Consider the following 20205-nt stretch of genomic DNA (forward strand, 5'->3'; position numbering starts at 1 on the left):
CTGAAGACCAGAGCATTATTGGAAATTTTTAAAGAACTAAGAATTTATCAAAAGCCATTTATCAACAACCCTTGGGGAAAAGTCTTATCATTGATTGACACTATAGAATTGATCAGACACTCTAATAATGGATTGGACATACTTATAAAGTAACTGTATACATTAAGATCTGTTATAGTGTCAGGCTAATGTAAATAGTGTACATAGTTATTTAAGATGTTATGTATAAATAGTATGGAATTCATTCAAATGTATTTGAAAAATAAAAAAAAAATCTGAGAAAAAAAAAGGAAAACAGGAAGGTGGCATTCAGGGAAAAAAAACAAATTAAGGTAGGTGTTGCAACTGTGATTGATCTTCAACTGTATAACACTTCAGTATAGGATCAGACACAGCTAGAAGGTAGATTATTACCTATAGTACCTAGACCTTTTCAGAAAAGGAGTCTTAACCTCCATCTAACCTTAGATAAAAGCAAACATCTGTAATTTTGTTGTGTAAGTTATTCTGTTTATGTCAGAGATTTCTGGACCAAGTGCTGGACCAAGTGCAAACAGTATGCATGAACACAGGTGCCACAACACATCTCACTGCTGTGAAATAAGTTAAATTGGTACATAGTTCAGAGGTACATCAACAACTCACACAGCATTCTTCCTGTTAAACAGCATGCAAAATAACATCAGTTACCTTTGCTTTTGTTGAGTCACAAGTTGAGAATTCCCCTGCCAGTGCATCAATCCCTGCTTCACTGTCTTTAGCAGCCTAAGTCATAAAAAATATTACTGTAAGTAAAAGTCAAAGAGTAGCATAATGCTTACAATTTACTATGGTTTTAAGTTGGCTTCAGTGTATTTTGGCACATATTTTATAAACTTCTGATATGTGTGTTTTATTACTGCTCTTATAACATTCTCAGTTCGTCTTCTTACCAGCAGTTTTTCTTCGAGACAGTCAGCTTTACTGCTCACTCCATTCATAAGTAAGCTGATTCTGGCAACTAAAGGAGAACATCTTCTGGCACTTTCACTGCAACAGTCATCCATTTTATGGTTATAAGCTCTTCTTGACATATCTCACCATTAGCTTTTCTTCATTCCCTTTTATCCTGAATCTTCCCCACTCCTAATTTTCATTTTGAAGCTGACATGTTTATAGACAGTCAATTTTTGCCCAGAAGAAAAAAAGCAAAATATTTATTGAAGTCTTTCATTACACTTGCTACTATCCAAATTTATTTAAAATGATCCCTACTCTCTAAAGGTTATTATTCCTTCAGACAATCTTCTGCAAAATGCAGTTTCTTTCACACACCTGACTCCTGAGATTCTAATTGTCTAAGCTTTTTGTTAGCCTCTATCCAACTCAAAATATTTAGCAGTCACATCCGTTTCCTCTAAGCTTGCTGCAATATTCCACTGCCTTAGGGGCTCTGACTTTTTAGGGAGGAATTAATCTTCATTACTCAGACACTGCCTGAGTAGCAGAAAGGTGGGTGGACTCGTATACTACTTGAGTAGTGGAAGAGTGGGAGGATTCATACACTGCCCGAGAAGCGAAAGGGTGGGAAGCAAGAGCTGATCAGCAGGTGACCATCTACACCGAGACAGATTTTTTTTTGCTCCTTTTTGTGTACGTTGAACTGCACTGAGTCCAAGAAAAAACCACTCACACTGGCACTTCTACAACCCCAGTGTTGTTTTAGAACATACTCACACTGCGTCAATCAACACATCACCCTACCAGCTTCACTTGCTTTTTCCATATGCATGTTTCTTTGTTGATCTTATCCTAAACTGAGCCATTCATCATTTCATTCAATTACTCACTCTTTACGGCACTGTTCTCCCTCCAGAAAGGTCTTAGCATTTTTACTAGATAACAGTCACAAATGACATTAAGTCATTATATCAATCAGACACTGTGACAGAGCCATCTGTGTCCGTGTTTAAATGACTCAGTTGCAGAACATGATAGTTTGTGTTTACACTACCAGATTAGACTCATCTGTTGCCTGGAAATTGCATTTTATGTGTTAAAGCTTCACCTATTGTTACTTACAACTTAAGGAAGCTCTGTTAAACTTTTTTGTTTATTCTTTTCAAGCACAATCAAAATTAAAGTTTATGAAAAGTCAAAACAGGTTCTTAGACAATTTATCAAAAGCCTGCATATAATGAAATGTGGCTTAATTTGTTTTAAAGAAAAAACAGAGGAGAAGTTGCGGACAATAAAGAATTGGAATTTATTTGGAAGGGCAAGAAGGTAAGAAATAAATTGGGTAAATTATTATCACACTAGAACAAGGTGATTTGAAAGTATACTTTAGAGCTGTGCAGGTAGGGTTTGTATATGCAACACAAGCAGAAGGTTATAATTAAATGTGGAAAGGGACGATGATAATGAACTGGGTGGGGTTCAAGAAGTAATCAGATGCAGGTCCTTAAGTACAATAAGCAACCATACAAGATATTATACTCAAAGTAGAGAAAGTATTCCAAGAACTAAGCCAAGACAGGAATGGAGAAAAAAGATTTTACCAATAGGATGACTGCAAGCAGGACTATAGAAAAAGGCAAGTGGGGTCTGAATTTACTACAGAAAATTAAAGAAATCCAGGGTATTTGGAGAAAGCAACTGCAGAGGAAGACGTAAAAGAGTGGGATGAGGGCAAGCAGGGGTTAGATCTGCAGGTTAGAGAATGCCTTCCTTAAAGAGAGATAATTAGTGGAAAATCTGAAATATTGCAAATCAGATGAAGTTTGAAAAGACTGGGAGGAAAAAAATGGGAAGGCAATTTACAAAGAAACAATGGGAGGACATCTGTATGGCTCTCCCCAGTATGCAACAGTCCAGAAGGTTTAGGACTTGTACTTGGAAGTGCTTGTACCAGAAGGTTTAGGACTTGTACCTGGAAGTGCTTGTACCAGAAGGTTTAGGACTTGTACTTGGAAGTGCTTGTACCAGAAGGTTTAAGACTCGTACTTGGAACTGCTTAGTGGTTTAGGACTTGCATTTGGAAGTGCTTGCACAGGTATTATTTCTACTTATTTCTACCACAGGCAGACTTCAGATAATTCTTCCTCAGGTAGATAACAAATGCTAGTGATCTGATGGAAAAGAGAGAGGTATCTGGGAACATGTTTTACTTTACAGATTTAAAAAATAGCCTACAGAGTACTTTGCCAGAAATGTTGGGGGAGCAAATGGTTGTTACTAAGGAAATTATTCTTTTGCACTGTGATACATCTGAATTTCAAAGGCATACTAAGGCCTTACTATTTAATGATACTGGCTGTCAGAAAATGGCTACTAGAAGATGGAAATCTAAATCTTAAAAAAAAATGTAATTGAATTACTTGGTATTGCAAATAAGATAAACAAGGAGGCGGGACCATTAGAAAAGGGAAGGAGCGAATTACCATCCTTTGGATGAAACATTAAACCGAGGCCTTATCTGCCCGAGTTAGTGGTAGCTCAGATAAGTGTAAAAGATCCCATGGCACTTATGAAAAAGAATAGAGTAACTCAATGCCCTGGCCAAATTTCCCCTAAAACTGTAGGAGTACCACCCTGGGTCTTCCCTACAAGAATTCAATGGCCTAGTGGGACTAACCAGATCAACAGATTGTAAGTAAATAAAAATGCACATAACTAAATGGAATGTGTGGGAAGAATACATGCAGAACAATGTTCGGAAGGAGGATTTTGGTTTAAGGGAAGGCAGGAATTAAGGCAATTGCATAAAGTTGGAGTGAATAACAACTGGTAAAAAAATATATAATTCTCAAAAATAATGAAAACTTACTATGGTTTATTTTCTTTTCCATTAATGTATGTGTATTTGTGTCATTGTTTAAAAATATTTAGATTTAATAAAGGTCTTACTATTTTTAAGTGAAAAACTCATAAAAAGGTACTCATTTGTGAGTAGGTGGATGCTGTTCTTAATTCTCACCCTGTACCTATCCTACCTTCCATATAACTTGATGCCTTTTATAATTACACATCACCGCATCACATGACAATGTTCTCCAAATCAAATTTCGAGACAGAACCTTTCATATGCCTTACAAAAATACCACTGTATGCAATCTTAGAAAAAAGCAAAAAGACTAATTCTCACTTCCTTACTATAAACTACCAGTCATACACCCTCCCCATATATGGTGCTGTGTTAACAAGCTTTTCATGTGGTGATTAATGTTTACTAGTGTCCAGTATTAAATCAGTGAACTTCCAAGTTTCTTAACCCTATGCTTCTCTGGTGTAAGCCCACTTAAAATAGGTGCCATTTCTGTATTTGTGTTCATAACACATTTATTAAACATAGGTGCCAAAAAAGGCATCTTAGCATTTTTACTACATAACAGTCACAAATGACATTAAGTAGTTATATCAATCAGATACTGTGACAGAGCCATCTGTGTCCGTGTTTAAATGACTCAATTGCAGAACATAATAGTTGGTGTTCACACTACCAGATTAGACTCATCTGTTGCCTGGAAGTTGCATTTTATGTGTTAAAGCTTCACCTATGGTTACTTTATGAGAACAACTTCAGGAAGCTGTGTAAAACCTTTTTAGTTTATTCTTTTCAAGAACAATCAAAATTAAAAAGTTTATGAAGAGTCAAAACAGATTCTTAGACAATTTATCAAAAGCCTGCATATAATGAAATGTGGCTTAATTTGTTTAAAAAAAAAAAAGAGGAGAAGTTGTGGACGATAATAAAGAGATGGAATTTATTTGGAAGGGCAAGAAGTAAATTGGATAAATTATTATCACAATAAAACAAGATCTGAAAGGATACTTTAGAGCTGTGTAGGTAGGGCTTGTTCTGTACTTATGTCAACCTATGTCCATTAACTGGCAGATAACTTATCCCAGGAAACACAACAACAACTTCAGTCTTTCAGTTCAATTAGGTGGAAGCTAAAGGAACTTCATCTCTGCTTAGACAATCCTGTGTTTCCAAAGGTTAGCCAAGCAGTCCACTTAAGCTGTGCTGAAGAGGCCATAAGAAGGCTGAAACATGCATGCCCACAGCTAGTGGGGTTTGGCTTTATCGGCCTGAATTTGTCCATAACACACTTAAAAGGAAAAAAGTAATTTCCTTAAGGAGTCATTTGCATATATTCCATGTAACTTCTAATACAAGATGTTTTAAGGAAGCACACAGTGGAAAATCTAGCTTTGTTAGACTCTTCTTTTAGTTTTTATTGATTGGTTTGCCTGTGTGACCTTGTTACTCATTGTTTTAGATATTCAGAATGGGTAAATTCCACTGTCAAACGCACTTACAGAATCCCTGAATGGCATACTAATGTAATTCTGCAGAAGCTTAGCACTGATGCTTACACACGATCTACTTCACTTGACCCAAAACTCATTTGACTGACACCCAGTTGACATAAATTTCATTTGACTGACTCCCATTTCACCAACAGCTTACAATGCTGAATTTCGCCATACTAAATCTTAAACCACAGACAAGCACACTTATAACACCAATAACTAACCCTTTCCAGAACTTAAAAACTACCTACCCTCTTAACAGAAACGGGACAATGTACAACCAAACTAGGTGGAGGAGTATGCCCCCACACCCCTCTAATTATATATATTAACTCCAGGATCGCACTACAGTGGGGAAAAGGGAATATACCTTTAACTTGCCTTGCAGTACTCTACACACTGCCACTACTGCTGGGAATGCACAAAACATTTGTCAAATGACTTTAGATAGTCCCCATAAAAATGTAAAGAAGACAAACCCATATTTAGAAACACCAACACTACTTTCTACATGACTATCAGAATTCTAACAGTCAGCACTGTAAGTTACAGTAATTCTTTTTATCACAAGCAAGTCACAGGTGAAGGAAAACCCACAAGTCAATGTTTAAACTGTTGGTGAAATGGCAGTCAGTCAAATGAGTTTTAGGTCAAATGAAGTAGACCCTTTTACTTACTTACACACGCATGCACACACACACACACACACGCACACACACGCACGCACACACACACGCGCAGGAATTCTCTGGAAAGATATCTGAAATATCTGTACATCTGATGGTTACAGAGCATGAGTAAGCAAATCAGGCAAGCCTATTATTCAAATGCATACTGCATATAACGACATTAGCTGACCTTTGCTGGGTCCTTTCCTTTTCCTTCATCTTTGGCTGCAGGTTTTGCTGGCTGTGATTTGCCCTAGAATGAAAAGATGTTTTATTTCAGTGAATATATTAAACATTAGAAATGTATGTGTGATGGCGCACACGTGCAGACACAGACACACACACACACACACACACACACACACACACACAAAAAACAATTTATCTTCTGTTTACCTTTGCTTCTTCAATAAATCTATAGTCTGCTGGGATTGTATCTTCTCTTTCTCCACATTTATCTGTGTGTTCAGAGCCATGCTTTTCCTAAAAGGAAAGACATTAATGTTACACGTAAAGTCTTCATAACTCCCAGTTTAAACAGTGAGTTTTTCAAAGTTAATACTTCAAAACAATCAAACCACATTCATTCCTCACTGATTTTCCAAGACATACAAATGGAAACAAACTGGAAAATTCACATGTAGATTACATCTACTAGTGAAAAAAAGCAATCTGTCCAAACCACTGAGAAAGCATACTTATCAACAGACCATCCACCTTTACATATGCAAGAAATCACTCTCAATCTTTCTGTGTAATTTCAGCATTTGTTACTTTATGGTCTGCAGAGATGAAAGCATTAGGACTCCAGGAACACTTTGCCAGCTCTGGAAATACTTGTGAGAGTAGCATTAAAGCAAAATCCATAAAAGCAGTGCAGACATAGCCACCCTCTTGTTATCATTAACCTTGAAAAGGCAGTTCTGACAACGATGCACAATTATAGGTAACAGATTTATTAGATCAAAGGCTACGTGTGCCTTGCCAGTAACTATAGAGACTCGCCAACCTTTTCACAGAGGGAAGGCCTGTAAGTCCTGGAGTGTATTTAAGGTACCCATCCAATTGTCTATGCTGTGTCTGAAGGACAACAGGGAATCACACTATTAGACATGCAAAAATGCCTACTTTGGAGCAAGGGGAAGCACTGGTTGATGAAGTTCTCTCTCCATTTTTTTTTTACTCCCTGGTATAGATTGAGCTCTCTTATTCTACTGTTACCTGCACTATTTGACACAACAAATATGTCTGTGTTACGTAACACCAGATCACAGGTACAATTTTACATGGGTGGGCAAATACAGTGGTTCAAATCAGGAAATTTCAAGATGTAAATATGGAGCTGTAGTAAGTTTTAAGTCAGGGTTACAAGAAATGGCTTACCCAAAAGTACTGTGCAAAATGGACGCCGTTCTAAAAGAGAGCTCAAGAAGCTGACTTTACATCCTGTTGAAACAGAAGAGGCTATAACTGGGCAAGACTTGATATAAATCTCCATACTGATCTGTATGCATGTAAATGAGAAGTGAGGGGGTCTGACTGAGCTAACTGCCCAAGAGACACGCATATGTTTTGCTCAGAGGCAACACTCTGAATAATTCTTGAAAGAAGGAAGAATATAATACGCACATACAGAAAGACATCAGATATTAACTCTCATACCCGTGTCACTTTTGTTTTGGCGTGTCCCTGAAAGAAATCTTTGAGAATTTTCAGATTAATGAAAGGAAATAAATCAAGCAAGACAACCTTGATAAGGAGAGGAGGATTCTGCTGCATAGGACTGTACAAGTAAAAGACATCTCACAAGAAGAGTGGGACAAGTAAATGACGTAATACTGTTGTGCCAGCCACAAACAGTGAAGCCAATTTGCCTATCACTGACTGCTGTTCCTAGGAGACTCTTTTCTGTAAGCTTTTGTGCTAAAGCCCGGTTTCCACAAATCTGAAGACTAAAGGCTGGTTACTAGAAAATCAGAGAAGACAGCCTGGTTTCTGGAAGCTCAGAGGCTAGTGCAGTAGCATCATAACCTGGCTAGGCCTGATACCTAATTACCTAGTGGCAAGGGCTGATGTTATACAGTACACTATGCTGGGCAGAGCCTCAGCCATGCACAGAAACAGTTTTCTCAGGATAGAAGATAGGAGGGATAAATGGTTAGGACAATAAGAAATGTACTGTGGTGAAATCAGATTAGACTTGTCAGATAAAGGCAGTCTTCTGTGTGAAATATGCACCTTGTTGGTATACATCATACTTCATTTGCTGAAAGGTACTAACAATCCAGTAACAACTTCTGCTGCAGAAATCAAATGTGGAAGCCTCTTACAGACATCACACAGGTGACAGCTGTTCCAGAAGAGCATTACAAAAGTTTCATGCACATAACGTCTCAAGAATGGCAGCACCATCTCAAAAGGACTGTGTCAACTTTTATTTGTTTTGGTTATTGTTCAATAATTGGGATAATGTACATGTTATAAACATAGTCCAGGCAAAGACAACTTCATATGTAATCATGTACAAAAAAAATGTAAACAACGCAATCAAAACATACTAACAGTCACCTTAAGCACTATCAACTGCAGATAACAGCACAAGTAGTAGTGATGAAAGCATTTAATGAACTTGAAAGGGAAGTCATACCATTAGAACATTATATTGATACATAATCACTCATTCATTTCTGTATTTTAAGTTGAATCAGGTGACTAAATTACCTTAACTTTATCCACAGTTGGAGTTGGCTTATCTTTTGGCTGCTTAGGCAAGGTGTCAGCGAGGGAGTCCAGGGCAGCATCTTTAATACCCTACACAGGAAAGACAGAGCTCACATAAGGCTTGGATGGTACTCCAGTAATAATTCTGACTGATCATATACTACAAATCTTGCTGCATCATTACTTCAGCTTTGGAAGATCTACACTGCCAACAAGTTATGCCATCAACAGTAAAGGTTACTTAAATTACACAGTTCACTACAGAAAGCTTAAAACCAGGATGCTTTCACTCTATACATCTGCACTGGCACTGTTGGCATCAGAATCAGGACTGTGATAAGCCGCTGGATCACTTGAGCCTGCTCCCAGGGGTGTATAGAAAGCTGAAAATGTTCATCACTAGAACTACTACTGCAACATTTTTTTAAGCATATAGATCTTTTACCTGCTTCACCTTCACTCTGCATTAACATCTCAACGAGATGCAGACCCAACACAAGAGGACAACCAGGAATGCTACACTGCTATTGTGCATAAACAAAAAAAGTGTGGTGCAGTCAATGATCTATAATGAAACATTTCAGTCTTGTATGAAATGCAAACCCTGTGACTCAAATATGTAAGCTAAATAAAATCACACTTAACACATTACACTTCGAAACACAGAAAAACACTAATGCAGTTGTGTCACTGGAAAAATACATGTTTGTATTTGCTGCAAATAAAAAGGGGTTGGAGGTTTAAAGTGTATTTAATTTTTTGTTTCATGAGTGTCTTTACTGAAGAAAATGTCTGGGAAAATGTGCCATATAAGATCAGCCTACCAAGCTTTAGTGTGTGCATAAATGTTGTAAGCTGGAAATATATCCCCCAACACAACCCAAATGACACACAGCCCATAGACTCAGTGTGCCACTCAACCACAGCCAATAAGGCAAAACAACGTACCGAACCCACTAGTCATAGGTGACTCTATAGTCAGGCACACTGATGTCCCACTCACCAGGCTAAACAAGGAGAAGGTTACTGTCGGCTGCCTGTGGAGTGCCAGGATCCACCACATACCCCACGCACTCAGGTCACTCCACAGCAAGTACAAATATGACTCCGTCACTGTCCGTGTTGGTATGAATGATCGACTTCAACAATTGGCTAAGCTTCTGGTGTCATTCTACGGGGATCCAGTATCTGTCTGCTTGGGATGACATGGTCGACAGATCACGATGCTTTGCCACAGATGGCCTGCACCTGTTGCCCCTGGGATTCCGGATACTGGCTAAGGCGCTTGCTGCCCCTATAGTGCCTTTTTTAGGCAAGGTTCAAATGACAAAATTCACCACCATAGCAGGAACAGGCAAGCAAAAACTGAGGGTAATGCTACTCAATGCTAAAAGTCTAAATCTCAAAATGCACTCGCTCGAGGCACTCCTTAAAATGGAGAACATTGATATCTGTGCAGTGACTGAGACCTGGTTCAAGGCTCCAGAGAGCACCCCTGCACTACCAGGCTAGAACTCATACCAGACTTTTCGGCCACATAACCCGGACTGAAACACCAAAGGCGGAGGTGTGTCTATATTCATTAAGGATATCCACACCTCGAGGCTAGTTGCTCAGCATAATGCATCCAAGGTTATCCAAGTGCAACTAACTCTGGGCAAAACTGCAATCCAAATTGTAGCTTGCAACAGATCCCCCACCATGCCCCAGGTTTCCCACTCCTCTTTTCTTAATGTACTGGAAAATATTAGGGTTCAACCAAACACCCTAATAATGGGTGACTTCAACTACCCACCATTAACTGGGAAAACTACTTGTGTACCAACTCCTTAGCTCAATGCTTTCTGGAATTCATAAACTCCAATGCCCTGGATCAACTTATCCACACCCCCACCAGGGGCAAGAATATCTTAGACTTAGTCATTACCAACATGAGTGACCGGTGTTCCACACCTGAAGTCAACTCCTCGTTGGTCTGGTCTGACCATAAGCTAATCACCCTTGATATCCACATCCCGTCCTCACCCCCCATTAAGGAAAACACGGTAAAAAATTTCTCCAAAGCCAACTTCATACTTCTTAAGACAGAAATGGTGAACTTCATGATACCCATGCAGATGGACAATACAGTTACGACTGCTGAATCTTACACAAATGCACTCTATAAGCACTTACACGAGTGCATGAATCATGCTATCCCAAACAACCAAGATGCTATCCTCCAAAAAAAAGGAAGTCAATCTGGTGGTTCCCTGCCATAAACAAACTGTACAACAGAAGGAAGACTCTGTTGCAAAAGAGAGTAAACTCCCAAGAGTGGAGGAGCTCCCTGGTCAACCTCAGTAAGAAGATGAGATCCCTTATAAGATCCTCCAAAGCTAGCTACGAAAACAAAAATCGCCACTAATTCTAAGAACAACCACAAAGCATTCTATAGCTATGTCAAGAATCTCGATGGCAACACCCAGATCTGCTCTGAGTTACAGCACAACGGCATGAAAATTACAGAACCAACTGATTACTGCCAACATCCTGGCAGATAGGTTCAGCACTAACTTTATCCCCCTCCCACCACCACCACCAACTTTACCCCCCCCCCCCACCACCACCTAAAGGACCCATATCTATACAGGAAGAATGCAGAGTCCCCTCTAAGCACAACTACACAGGCAAAAGCTGCGCTCTCTAAAGCCAAAAACACAGCATCCATAAGACTGGACAACATCCCAGGCTGCGTTTTACATGAACTTCAGAATTAACTGGCTCCTCACTTAAGCACCATGTTCAATAATAGCCTCGCATCAGGCTTTATGCCCACTGAATGGCGCACAGCAACAGTTATCCCACTCCACAAAGGGGGAGCCACCACTAATCCCGGGAACTATCGACCTATTAGCCTGACGAGCCTGGTCTGCAAGGCCATGGAACGTATCATCATGGAACTCATTAACAAAGACACTGGAAACCTCCAAACTCTGTATCCCACCCAGTTCAGGTTTGTGAAAGGCAGATCATGCCTCCTGAACCTCATCAACTTCTTTGAGGCAGTCACCAAAGCCGCAGATGAGGGTAAGGTGGTTTACACAGCCTTATCTTGACCTCGCCAAAGCTTTCAACACCATCTCCCATTCTGGAATTATACCTAAACTCAGTAAATTAAGTATAAATCCCTATGTCACAAGATGGGTTGCCAACTGGCTCACTGACAGAACTCACACTGTAAAAGTTGCAAACTCCAAATCTGACCTCAAGGCAGTGACAAGTGGAGTACCACAGGATTCCGTCCTGGGACCTCTCCTGTTTGGTATCTACTTCTCTGAAGTACAGGCTAACACAGAAGGCCTCTGGCTAATGAAGTTCGCAGATGACTGCAAACTAGGAGCCATAGTCAAGTCCCCAAATGATGTGGACATCTTAAAGAAGGGCCTTGCTGAGAGAGATGCCTGGTGTCAGAGCCATGGCCTCAAGTTCAATGCCAAAATGTGCAGTGTCATCCCCTTTGGTAAAAACTCTGTACCCATGAACTACCACATAGGCAGCAATCTACTTAACACCGGATGTGTGATAAGAGACCTTGGGACCCAGGTAGACAGTAGTCTCTCCTTTGATAGTCACATTGCCACAGCAGTCAGGAAGTCCTTCTAGGTGGCACACCTAATCATAAAAAGGGTTCTCATCCAGGAAAAAAAGAGGTCATTGTTCCTCTCTACTCGACACTCATTAGACTCATTATAGAGTACAATGCCCCTTTTGGAATGTACCTCACAAGACATCTGCAGCAGCTGGAAAGGCCACAAAAGTACCTCACAAAGAGGATTACTGGCCTCAAACAAATGCCCTACACTGACCATCTCAAAAAACTCCAGCTTTACACTGCAGCATATCGCCTACTCAGAGGTGATCTCTGCCTAACATATAAAGCTATGTCAAACCCAGAGCTGTTGGACATGCTACACCTAAAGAAATCTCAATCCCTCCGAGCTACACGCTCTAGGGACCTAAACCTTGTCACCACAATAAACAGGGCATACTGGAGGGATAGATTCCTGTCCCAGAAACTTCCCATACTCTGGAACAGGCTACCAATCTATGTCAAGCAAAGTTCTTCATTAGCACTCTTCAAGAAAATTCTTGATGAGTGGATGGGAAATAGGAAATACACCCCGGGGATCACTTCTGTGTCTCTGCTTGACAGTGACACAGGAAAATAACTTTGTTGGATGGCATAAAGCCAGGGAACCTTGTTGGCTAGGCTTACGTAGGCCCTTGGGCCGATAGCCTAGTACCTACCTATGAACCTATATATTAAAAAAAAACTAATTTATAATATGTGAAAGTAATAACTTTTTATTGTAATGGCTGCTGGGAAACTGTGCTTTCTATTTGTTAAAATGAGAGGAATTTAAGGAGCAGGTAGTGAAAATTATTCAACAGTTATTATAGGAAATGTAAATTTCATCAGAATTGATAGCTAATGAGAAGAATACAATGAAAATGGAATTTAAAACCATGGGAGAAACAACAGAGAATAATATACGGAAAATATGTAACAGGAATTATTTAGAGGGATTGACAAACATTAAATTATTGTAGAAAAAGAATCTTACAGGGTCTTAAAGAACAAGAAGAGGAGACAATGCAGAGTGCTAAAGGAAAAAATAAAGACGTACCTGGATAATATGCAGGAGTTTAGAAAAACTGCCATTAAGCAGCTACTTTTTGATAACTCCAGAGCACAAAAACTTTTATCACAATGGCTTGGGCAGCAGAAAGCAGAGAACTAATGAGAAGAAAAATATCCAGAGATCCTACAGAGATATTGGAGACCCTTCAGAAATTTTATGCAGAGGAATGTGGAAACCAAGAAAAGGCACGCATGGAAATATTTATGGAAAATTTAATTACCAAGGTTAGCAGAAGATGAGGCACAACAGTTATGACAAGATAAGATAAAAACAGTGATGTATAATCAATCAGCTGTAAAATATGTAAGAGCAGATTATTCTGTTTAACTCTGGAATTTAAGACGGGAGAAACTGATAAAAATCTGTAAGGTTTTGCTAAATAATACTTTAAAGTTGGGGGGGGTACCAACATCTTGGAAGAAGGCTGTGGTGGCTGTATTATCCAAAGATGGGAAAAAAAACCCTAAGGCCCAGCTTCAGAAAGGGCCATTTCAATTTTAAACCAATATTATAAAGTGTGTGTGTCTATACTAGCTAAAGGAATGGTGAAAGTATTGCCCAAACTGTTAGGTATGGATCAATGTGGTTTTGAGGGAGGGCAAATATTTGACAACATGATGATCCACAAAGAAGGAGTGTGCAAGAAAACACTGCTATTTTTAAGAGATCTTGATGCAGCGAAAGCACTCAGAGTCAGATGGGATTTTATGAGTTGGGCAATCACAGTACTTGCATTATATGACAGAATTAAATTAATAAAGAGAACATAAGAAGGGTCACAGGCAAGAATTAATGTGTGAGGTTCCTATCTGACAATGGAGTAAAATAGCAGTGAAATGTTTAGTCCTTTCAGGTGTATATGTAAAGGTCAGGTGTATTTCATCAACCAGAGGAGAGGCCGTGGATGATAATTTAAAGAGTTTATAAAGAATTAAGTGGACGAGAGTTACGTGGAAAAATGATTCTTCCTATAGAACAATAAGGTTTTGGTTTGGATTACCTGAATTGATGGGATAATTTAGAGCCATGTATTTAACGCTTGTGCATGTGTACGTGCGCGTGTGTGTCTATATATCAGAAGCAGAAGGTTATAAATCAAAATTTAAAGGGGTGTTTAAATGGGGAACTTCAAGAAATAAGGAAAAACTAGGATTTTGTAAGATTTAAAAAATTCCCTACATTGTACTTTGTCAAAATTGTTAGGAAAGAAAATGGTTATAACTAAGGAAATGATTCTTTTGAGCTGGGGTATGGGATCTGACCTGCCTAGATGTAGTAAGGCCTTACTTAATTTAATGCTACTGACTGCCAAAAATGCGATTTCTGAAATACGGATTGCAAAACTTAAACTAATTGTAACAAAAACTCTGAATATTGTACAGCAGATAAAAGAACTGGAAGAGGGATCTTTACACAAAAAAGGAAATAAAGAAATTACCTAGAAATAAATGGAATTTGTGAGAACGATACAAGTAGCATAATCTTTAAAAGGAGGAGTGAGGTTTAAGGGAAGGCAGAAACTGAGCAATTTATGTAATGCTGGATTGAATGAAATTGTTAAAAAGAAAACAAATGTATACCAAATGAAAATAAGGCCGGTATGACCCTGACCTTGAGTAGCATCTTACCCTTACCAAGAATGATGCCACAATATGAAGACAAGATGATTAATTTCAACAACTGGCTTAAGTATTGGTGTCATTCAAAGGGGATCCAATGCCGGTTAGCCTGGGATGACATGCTCGACGAGCCACGATGCTTCGCTAGAGACGGCTTGCACCTGTCACCCCTGGGCTTTCGGATATTGGCAAAGGCTCTTGCTGCCCCCATAGTGCCTTTTTTAGGCAAGGCTCAAAAGACAAACCAACCTCCATAGGTATCACAAGGGATAAGAAACTAAGAGTAATGCTACTCAATGCCAGAAGTCTAAACCTCAAGATGCACGCACTGGAAACTCTCCTTAGCATGGAGAACATCGATATCTGTGTAGTAACAGAAACCTGGTTCAAGGCTCCCAAGAGCACCCCAGCACTACCAGGTTATACCCTCACACCATGCTTTTCGGCACCAAAACTTGGACCGAACCACAAAAGGAGGGGGAGTATCAATATTCGTCAAAGATACCCACACCTCCAGGTTGGTGGCACAGCACGAAGCATCAGAGACTATCCATGTGCAACTAACAGTGGGTAAAATTGCCTTCCAGTTTATAGCCTGCTACAGACCACCCTCCCAAACCCAGGAACCCCACTCGGCCTTCCTGAGAACACTGGAAAATATGAAAGTCTCTCCAAACACCATTATACTGGGCGACTTCAACTACCCAAACATAGACTGGGAGCATTACTCTAGCTCCAACACCATAGCCCAAAGGTTCCTAGAATTTATAAACTGAAATGCTATGGAACAACTTGTTACCACTCCCACAAGAGGGGAAAACATACTGGACCTGATCATCACCAACACGGGGACTCTATGCTCCAGACCAGAAGTGTATCCCTCACTGGTAAGATCAGACCATAAACTAATCTCACTGGATATTCACATCCCGACCCCACCCCCTGCCCAGAAAACCACAGTGAACAACTTCTCTAAAGCAAATTTCACACATCTCAAAACAGAGGTGGAATCCTTCAAAGCCCCCGGGCCTGTGGAAAATACGGCCCAGACCGCAGAATCCTTTATAAACGCATTCTATGAACACCTTCAGGAATGCATGGATCATGCAATCCCAAATACAACCAAGACCCAATCCTCCAAAGGCAGACGGTTCTGTCTGGTGGACCCCAGCCATAAACAAACTATACAATAGAAGGAGGAAGCTGCTACATGATAGAGCAAAATCCCAAAAAGGGAAGGCATCTCTGATCAGTATTAGCAAAAAACTACGGGCACTCATAAAATAGTCTAAGGCCAGCTTCGAGAGAAAAATTGCACAGGACACTAAGGATAATCACAAGGCTTTCTTTAGTTATGTTAGGAACCTGGGTGGGAATTCCCAGATATGCTTAGAATTAGTCCAAAATGACAAAAAATACACCAAACCCACAGACATTGCCAACATCCTAGCTGACAGGTTCAGCGCAAACTTCTCCCCCCCTCCCCACCAAAAGGGCAAATATCTATCCCTAGCAGAGTGTTGCCCCCCTGACATCTCAGATGCTCAGGTAAGAGCCGCCCTCTCCAAAGCAAAAAAACACAGCATCAATGGGACCAGACGGTGTCCTGGGCTGCGTCCTACATTAACTCCAAGAAGAGCTAAACCCAAACATAAAACTACTGATCAATCTCAGCCTTACTACAGGATATGTACCCAAAGAGTGGCGTACAGCAACAGTGGTCCCTCTCCACAAAGGTGGTGCCTCAACAGAGCCTGGAAACTATCGCCCCATAAGCCTGACTAGCTTGGTCTGCAAAGCTATGGAAAGGATCATCATGGACCTCATAAATAAAGATAATGGGGACCTACAGATACTGAATCCTACCCAGTTCGGCTTTGTTAAGGGCAGATCCTGCCTCTTAAACCTGGTCAATTTCTTTGAAACAGTCACCAAGGCCATTGACGAGGGGAAGGTGGTCCACACAGCCTACCTGGACCTCGCAAAAGCCTTCGATACAATACCCCACTCAGGCATTATAGATAAGCTCATCAGCTTAAATATAAACCCCTATGTCACTAGATGGGTTGCAAACTGGCTTAAGGACAGAACCCACATGGTTAGAATTGCTGGAGCCATGTCAGACTCCAAACCAGTTACAAGTGGTGTCCCACAAGGCTCAGTCCTGGGACTTCTCTTGTTCGGTATATATTTCTCGGAGGTACAGGCCAACACGGAAGGACTGTGGCTGACCAAGTTCGCAGATGACTGCAAACTGTGCGCCATAATCAACTCTCCAGCCGACACAAGCATCCTACAAAAGGGCCTCATAGAAACAGACAACTGGTGCCAGAGCCATGGCCTCAAGCTAAACGCCAAAAAGTGTATAATCATCCCCTTTGGCAAAAACAAAGTGCCCACAAATTACCACATAGGTGGTAATCCATTAAGTACAGAAGAAGTAATTAGGGACCTGGGGACCCAAGTTGACAGCAATCTCTCATTTGACAACCACGTGGCCAAAGTGGTTAGAAAAACATTTTATATAACTCACCTAATCATGAAGGGATTCATATCTAGATCAGGGGAGGTTCATCGTGCCTCTTTACTCATCCCTCATCAGGCCAATAATTGAGTACAATGCCCCTTTTGGGATGTACCTTACCAGACACCTGCAGTAACTGGAAAGACCCCAAAAGTACCACACCAAGAGGATCAAAGGGCTCAAACAAATGCCATATGCTGCCCGGTTAAAGAAACTCCAGCTCTACTCAGTGGCATACCGCCTGCTCAGAGGTGATCTGTGCCTGACGTATAAAGCCATGTCCAACCCGCAATTAATGGACATGCTGCACCTCAGAAAATCCAAATCCCATCGAGCTACGCGCTTGAGAGACTTGAACCTCAGTACTGAAATAAATAGGACATGCTGGAGGGACAGATTCATAACCCAGAGGCTCCCTTCACTCTGGAATAAAATCCCAGTCCAGGTTAGGCAGAGTCCCTCATACACTCTCTTCAAGAGGAATCTTGATGAGTGGATGGGAGATCGTAGGTTTACCCCGGGTATCACTTCTGTGTCACTGTTAGACAGAGGCACAGTATACTAACCTCGAAAAAGGGCATAGCAAAATTAATTTAAAATGGGTGGCAAAAGCCAAACACACTCTGGCTAGGCTTATAAGTGCCCTAGGGCAGATAGCCTAGTATGAACCTATGAACCTATAATAGAATATGTTACTATGATTTATTTTCTTTTATATTAATGATACTGCGGTGGTGGTGCTGCGGTAGCGTTGTCACCTCACAGTAAGAACTTGTCCTGTTCGATTCTCAGCTAAAGCATCTTCGGTGTGGAGACGTGCGTGAATGGGCATACCTCCATTGAAGGTTGTGAGTCAGGCCTGGCAAGCCGGTACGTAAAAATCTACTGCCAATCATTAGCGGACCAGAGTTCCACTGTGGCGACCTCTAACCAGGAAAAGCCTAAAGATACAACAACATTAATGTATATATACTTTTGTCAAATTTTAAAACATGATGATTCAATAAAGCTGTTTTAGAAATATTCTACTCAAGAAGTATATCTTCACTGTCCACCAGCAGCACCCATATTGTACCAGGTGGGTCTTTTTTTTATGATGAGGAAATAAATTCTTTTTTTAATTGTACTAGCACAATTTTAGTAATATTAACTGATAATATTTTCAGGTTACACTAGTTTAAATGCCATTATCTGAGTTTTCTTTAGATTTAGGAATAGTTTAGATTGCTCTAACCTGTTTTCATTTTTTTCCCTCAGAAATCTGTTTTATTTATTTCACAGATAATTCAAAAAAAAATTTACAACAGTCCAATGCACAAAGTGGGTATATATAAACAAAGAAAACACTCACATTGGGCGCAAGACTATACAGATAATTTACCAGCAAGGTTCAAATAAACAAGAAAATGGCACATAAGCAACAGTATTGTTGATAGCTTTGCATTTAAAAAAAAATAGTAATCATGACTTGACAAAGATTTTTGACCTTTAGTTAACCCACAACTATATTTACAACTGCTACGATGAGAAACCTTGTAGAGCAGGGAGTTTGACTGTTTCATATGTTCTATACAGTTAATAGGAAACTGTGGAATTTACCCTGCTTATTTTATTATTACCCATTCAGGGGACAGAAGGTAGTGATTCTTATAAGCTAATGTCTGTAATATCTACAAAGAGTATTATTCTTAAGAAAGTGGTGAATGAGAAGACCCCAAAACATCTGGTAGTAGGAACGTTTGTTTACTATTTCTTGTTATCATTTTATGGGAGGTGATGTATTTGAGTGCCATGTTTCTGTATCCCTCCCATGCTAATTGGCTCTAACAGGTTTTGAGTGATATAAAGTAAAGAGTGCTAAGAATGTGGGGTATTCTCTCTGTGGTAATGTGAACGATTGAAAAGTCCCGTGAAATAGTAGTTTTCCCATATCCCATCTTTTCTAGACTAACTCTTAATGAACCCCGTAGATTTTGAGCAAATTTGCTGTTAAATAAGCATTATTATTGATCATTAATTGTGTATATAGTAGATTTCTAAAACAAGATAATTTAACAGTATTTTCTACAGCATGTGAAACTTGTTGGATGGTAATTTTAAATTTTACTGTTGACTCCATTCCAGTATTTAGAGAATAGGGTACAGGCTTGATATTTTATTACTGTAATTAATTTGTACACAGTAGAAAGCATTTTCTTTTTATACAACAGACATCTCAGGATCGTTAGTGAATTATTATGTACCAGTTAAGTCTTTATTCCCATCTTACTACCGAATTCTTAAAGCTGGGGTATATCTCTACTATTTTGAATTTGTCATAATGGCTTTAAACTGTCCACATAAATCTAAAACTAGATCAGGTAGACCTCATACCACTACCAATATAAACGATGAAAATCTTAACTGTAATCATGTATAGGAGAACAAAATATATTTACAAAATTCTCTAAATGCCACCACCTAAGAAAAACAAGGACTATCCATCATCAGTGTAATAACTTGAAGGAATGCAGTGCCTGACATTATATAAATACTGCTTCAGGGTCCTCTAACCCCATCAGTCTTATATTGCCCCTGTTGTAACTGAATCCAATATAAACAGGTCTTTCCTCTAAGGAAGGGTTAACAAAGTAGCTGTATGAAAGACAAGTGCAATAGCATCCCCCCTCAAGAATTCACATTACATTATT

At 39.7% G+C, this 20205-nt stretch overlaps 1 protein-coding gene across 8 annotated transcripts in view; it reads right to left on the bottom strand.

Annotated features, from left to right (window-relative positions):
- CAST (calpastatin) overlaps positions 1-20205 on the bottom strand; it is a 1327899-nt gene that overhangs the window by 38677 nt on the left and 1269017 nt on the right. For all 8 annotated transcript variants that reach the window (XM_044064116.1, XM_044064117.1, XM_044064120.1 and 5 more), the window contains 4 exons: positions 8688-8777; positions 6363-6449; positions 6157-6219; positions 691-765 (listed from right to left, as the gene is read on the bottom strand). In XM_044064116.1, coding sequence (XP_043920051.1) covers positions 691-765; positions 6157-6219; positions 6363-6449; positions 8688-8777 — 315 coding nt within the window. The remainder of the gene's footprint in view (positions 1-690; positions 766-6156; positions 6220-6362; positions 6450-8687; positions 8778-20205) is intronic.

This window comes from Protopterus annectens, chromosome 2.part2 (assembly GCF_019279795.1).
Source record: "Protopterus annectens isolate FY-2018-M chromosome 2.part2, PAN1.0, whole genome shotgun sequence".
Lineage (NCBI taxonomy): Eukaryota > Metazoa > Chordata > Ceratodontiformes > Protopteridae > Protopterus > Protopterus annectens.